Genomic DNA, 5,305 nt, shown 5'->3' on the forward strand with positions numbered 1-5,305 from the left:
ACTTTTCTTTTTTTTTTTTTTTTTTTTTACATGCCACTAAAATACCGTCATAGTAATTTGTTACGGGTTGTGGTTGTGGCATAAAATAAAAGGAGTATAAATGAAGGCAGGAGAACGAAACGGCTTCAACGCACTTTTCCCATTTATTAAACTTAACATTAAGAACGGACAAAAACAAATGGAGAACTGAAGGCTTTTAAAGGAACAGGAACAAAAGAGCAAATAACATAATTAAACTCAGGTGGGGACAATGAAACGATAATTAATGAGGACAGGAACTAAACCAAATAAGGAAAACGGGGACTAGGACAGGCAGACACGTTACAGTACCTCCCCCTCCCGGTAGGCGCGTCCCGCGCCGCAACAGTACAACCGGGGAGGGGGGGGCCGGCGCCCTGGATACCGGTGCAGGACCGGGACACTAAGGAGGCATCCACGGCGGAACAGGAGACTCTTAGTGACCATGGCGGGTCAGGGGACTCCGAGGGCCATGGCGGGTCAGGAGGCTCGGAAGGCCATGGAGGATCCAGGGACTCGGGAGGCCTAGGAGGAGCAGGGAGCTTGAGGAGCCATGGCGGAGCAGGGAGCTTGGGAGGCCTAGGAGGAGCAGGGAGCTTGGGCGCCCAGGACGGAGCAGTAGGCTTGGACGACCATGGCGGATCCGGGAGTTTGGGCGCCCAAGACTCTTGGGGGCGCTCTGGAAGGCAGACACGTTACAGAATGCCAGAGGAAGACATTATCTGAACATATCATTTGGTTGTTTGCGACCTTGTGCTAATTTGCATTGCCTTTAATTTGCCTTGTTTAATAAACGTCAAAATTATGACAGAAAGCCAAAATTGACATTAATTATGATAAAAATCTAAATTATGAGACAAAAAAAATCATATTACGACAGTCAAAATTATGACAAAAGACATAATTACATAATTATAAGACAGAATCTCCATGAGAAATTATTACCGTCCAAATACCGATATGGAATTTAAGTCATAAAGGCTGCTTTATGATAAGTTTATAATACATATTTGATGCTAATGAGCAGAGGTGTCATGCAAAAAAAATAGCAGAATAATATTTTTTATATTTCATACAATCACACTGGTGTGATTAGATCTTTCACATGACCAGTTGTTAAATTCAAATCTGCTCAGATGAGCCATCGCTGAAACGCCGGTGTTTTGTTCAATTAATCGTTGAATGAATTCTGCTCTCTGGCGAATTCCCTCATCATAAACAACAAAGTGCAGATGTGCGTATGAATGTAAGTATGATACTCATTTCACAGTGTAAACAGCTTCAGTGATTTTAATGGTAGTTTTTGAGAGGGCTTGAACTCTGGCTGTTTGATAATGTAAATGTCCTGTGCTCTCTTTCTATGACAGTGTTATAGTAACTTACAATGTTTTTATTAAATTCACATTAAATACAAAGTCAGTCGTATTCAAAATATTTTATGGCATGACACCCATATCTGGTACTTAAAGGTGCACTAAGCGATATTTGAAAGCACCAAAACAAACATGCCCATAGTCCAACAGGACCTCGCCCCTATTTTGATATCTCTGCCCCCACACGTACTGTATGTACACAACCCTGGCATAACGACAATTGTGTAAAAGATGACACACAAGCATATTTAAACAAAAGCCAACGCAGATAAGTTGTGTGAAACAATGCAAAATCAATGTTACTAACCTATCAAAAAGAAACAACGCAACCTCAGTGTCCGATTCGAGCCCTTCCCGTTCCTTGAGTTCTCTCCACCGCTGGAAAGCTGCTCCGATATTTACACGGGCCCTACCGCTTGCCTGATCGTAACCCTTCTTTTTAATGTTTTGTTCCTCTGATATTTTGCTCTTTTTTATCTACCAGTTCTCTCTCTGTCCTGTACATCCAAGTTGAGTGCTGTATGGTTACAAGACACGCCCCTTACTGCTGATTGGCTGCAACTGTGTTTTGAGACATGGTCCCACACTGCGGTCAAAAACGTTTTTCAAAAATTACTTAGTGCACCTTTAAGTAAAAAGACGGGTTTTTATGTGTAGTTAATATATTACACTAACATTAGGCTACTTTGCCCATTGCCCAGATCAACTAACATAAAGTTGCTAAATGCATTTACTTACACATATTTAAGAATCAAGATATTTCATGATATAGTTAACACGTTTGGGAATATTTCACATAAAAAGGAGAAAAAAAAAACATAAGCTTATATCAGTTATACAGTGCTATCATGGCTGCTGTGTGTCACATGACAAGCAGGGCCGGTTCTAGACATTAGGAGGCCCTAGGCAAAAATCATGTTGGAGGCTCCCCCACCCCCAATAAAAAACACTTGAAACAAATATGATTCCTAACCTTTTTATTTATACAACATTTAACTATATATATATATATATTTATACTTATACAGTACAAAAATTTGGAAAATTACTATTTTAAATGTTTTTTAATGAAGTCTCTTATGCTCATCAAGCCTGGATTTAGCCTATTTGATCAAAAATACAGAAAAAAAAAACTGTCTGGTGTCTGGACTGTCTGTGTCATGTTTTGCTCCTGTTTCTGTTCCTGTTTTACCTTGTTTGGTCATGTTCCTGTCCTCGTTGAGTCTGATTAGTTCATTCCCTGCACCTGCGTTTAAGTAATTATCCTGTGTATTTAAGTTCCTGTCTGTGTGTTTCTCCCTTGTCGGGTCTACTTGTTGGATGTTGTGTGTTTCCTGTGTTCCTGTGGTGGATTTTCCCCCATGATTCCAGTATTAAAGACTGTTAAACGTTTCTCTGCATCTCCAGCATCCTTCCTACAGCAAATCGTGACAAAAACAATAATATTATGAAATATTATTACAATTTAAAATAATGATTTTCTATTTTACTATACCAGTACTTTAAAATATATTTCTGTGATGCAAAACGATGATGCAAAATGATTTTTCATCAGCCATTACTCCAGTCTTCAGTGTCACATAAACCTACATAAATCATTCTAATATGCTGATTTATTATCAATGTTAGAAATAGTACTTAATGTTTATTTTATAACCTGAGTCTTTACTATCACTTTTTATCTATTTAACACATCCTTGCTGAATATTAGTGTTTTTTTTTTTTTTCTGTATTTTTGATCAAATAAATGCAGGCTTGACGAGCATAAGAAATTTCTTTCAAAAACATTAAAAATAGTAGGCTAATGGGTCCAAACTTTTGACCGGTACTATACATATTCATCAAACTTTATCTAACGTAATCTCTTTTTTGTTTGATGAAGATGTTATTGTTGTTGTTGTTGTTGTTATTATTATTTTGCTGTTTTATTTAATTTAATCACAGTTCCAGAATACCATCTCAGTAAGTGCTTTTATCATTTTTTTCCTAGCTAGGTATGGGCAGGATTTCCCCCTCCCATTTAATCAATATTGACAGCAGATATTGTCATATTATTATTATTATTATTATTATTATCAATAATATGATATTAGGCATTGTTACCCTAAATTAGGGATGTAACGATTACCGGTTTGACGATAAATCATGATAAAATTCCCCACAGTTAATATTGCTTCATATTTTAATTATCATTAAAACCGTATTCGTTAACGCGATCTGAACAACTCATGATAAATAAATACTGTCCAGCATAAAGCAGAGTTTTAAGTAACAGTCTCACGTGCGCACAGCACGCAGAGTAGTTTCGTTTTGAGTGAAAATAGGGCGGAAAAGCTGGGAGGTTTTAAAAGAGTGCTGAGGGAATTATACAAATAAATATATGAATTAATTCATTATATGAATGTACCTCTGAAGGTTCTGGCTGTCTTCAGAAACGATTCCATGGCATTTTGTTTTCATCTTCGCTCCGTGTAATACCTAAAGGAAGTGTTCTTAATCGCAATACTGCTTTGTCCACGGAGTTTACGGAAACAGCTGTAAGTCAGCTTTTCTATAACCGCCACCTGCTGTCAGAGACTGGATTTACAGAGACTTATATTTACATTCAGTCTGTGTACAGTTTCTGTCTGGACAAAAACGGACCGAATTTGCATGCCCTGCTGTAAATTTTAACCGACTGATGGAAAACAAGCTTATGTGGATTCTACACATTTAAACATTTCAGATAAGTTATCTAGAATTATTTATGGAGCAGATAAAATACATATAATCATTTATTAATAAAATATCGTTTTGACTTAACCCTTTTCTTTATTTAAAGGCTGAAATGTGAAGTTTACCTTTATATGAAACTTTATCAAAGCTTTATTTGAACATTTACATTAGATATTTGAACAATGAACTACATTAGATATTTGAACAAACTATTAAACTGTTGTCAGTCAAGTTGTCATTTAAAATCCGAACATCATTGGTAATGTTATTGTTTTAGTGATTATGCAAACAAAAAGTCATTTTATTTGCTGTTTGTTGATTTTTAAATATAAAACTTGGTGAAGTGATTTATGTGTCGGTACTTTTTGAACATCTCCAGCATATTTTAAAAATACCGTGATAATACTGATAACCGTGATAATTTTGGTCACTATAATCTGATAAGAAATTTTCATACAGTTACATCACTACCCTAAATATGACATATATATACACAAATCAAGTGGAACAGAAAGACACGATCGCTACTAAGCAGAAAAAAAAATGTTATTTAGTTAGTTGAAACTGAAATTATAAGTGTTATGCTATTGCAGTAAATTCATCAGCTGAATTTAGAAGATATACCTGAGATCCTTTATTTAAACAAGATGACAACAACTCACACACCTGCATTAGGAGCTATAGTTCACAGCTCCTGAAAGATGTGATTGTTACGCAAACATTCAGAAGGCTGGACCCGCTTTGACACTGCAACATTAATTGGTTTAATTGCAGATGAGTGACAATTCATCTATATCCAATGAACAATGAGGCTAGTATTTTTGCCCCTCTTGACTGGTGGCCTGGAGTATAGGGAAAGTTACGGTTATGGAGGCCCCTCCTCAAAGCCCGAGGCCCTAGGCAACCGCCTGCTCTGCCAATAGCTAGCGCTGGCCCTGATGACAAGCATGACAAGGCTTCACTCATGCCCCTCAAAAATAATGAGTGCATGACGCTTATGAGTTCTCCTGGAGCACTGTTATCTGCAAATGAACTGAATGAAGATTCTTCTAAAGAAATCTCCTTTTATACTCCACATACATACACACACACACACACAAAAACTTTTTGGACTGGTCTGAGGATGAGTACATAAATGCTCAGTAAACACATTCATTTGTATACTTTCCATCTTGTTACAGTACAGTCAGGCAGCTCAA

General features: G+C 37.0%; 1 protein-coding gene across 2 annotated transcripts; it reads right to left on the minus strand.

Moving 5' to 3' along the window:
• Positions 1-249: 249 nt before the first annotated feature.
• Positions 250-4,009, minus strand: LOC131523433 (uncharacterized). 2 transcript variants are annotated; one of them, XR_009266775.1, is made up of 3 exons: positions 3,799-4,009; positions 2,584-2,806; positions 250-697 (listed from the first exon to the last, which is right to left on the minus strand). XR_009266775.1 is itself a non-coding variant. In XM_058749816.1 (2 exons), exons 1-2 carry the CDS (start codon positions 2,594-2,596, stop codon positions 279-281), a joined length of 432 nt encoding a protein of 143 aa, XP_058605799.1. In that variant the 5' UTR covers positions 2,597-2,809; the 3' UTR covers positions 250-278. The 2 variants fall into 2 exon arrangements, 1 of the variants encoding a protein (XP_058605799.1); XM_058749816.1 differs by lacking the exon at positions 3,799-4,009 and having other exon boundaries at positions 2,584-2,809.
• Between the last annotated feature and the right edge of the window lie 1,296 nt (positions 4,010-5,305).

This window comes from Onychostoma macrolepis, chromosome 17, assembly GCF_012432095.1.
Source record: "Onychostoma macrolepis isolate SWU-2019 chromosome 17, ASM1243209v1, whole genome shotgun sequence".
NCBI lineage: Eukaryota > Metazoa > Chordata > Actinopteri > Cypriniformes > Cyprinidae > Onychostoma > Onychostoma macrolepis.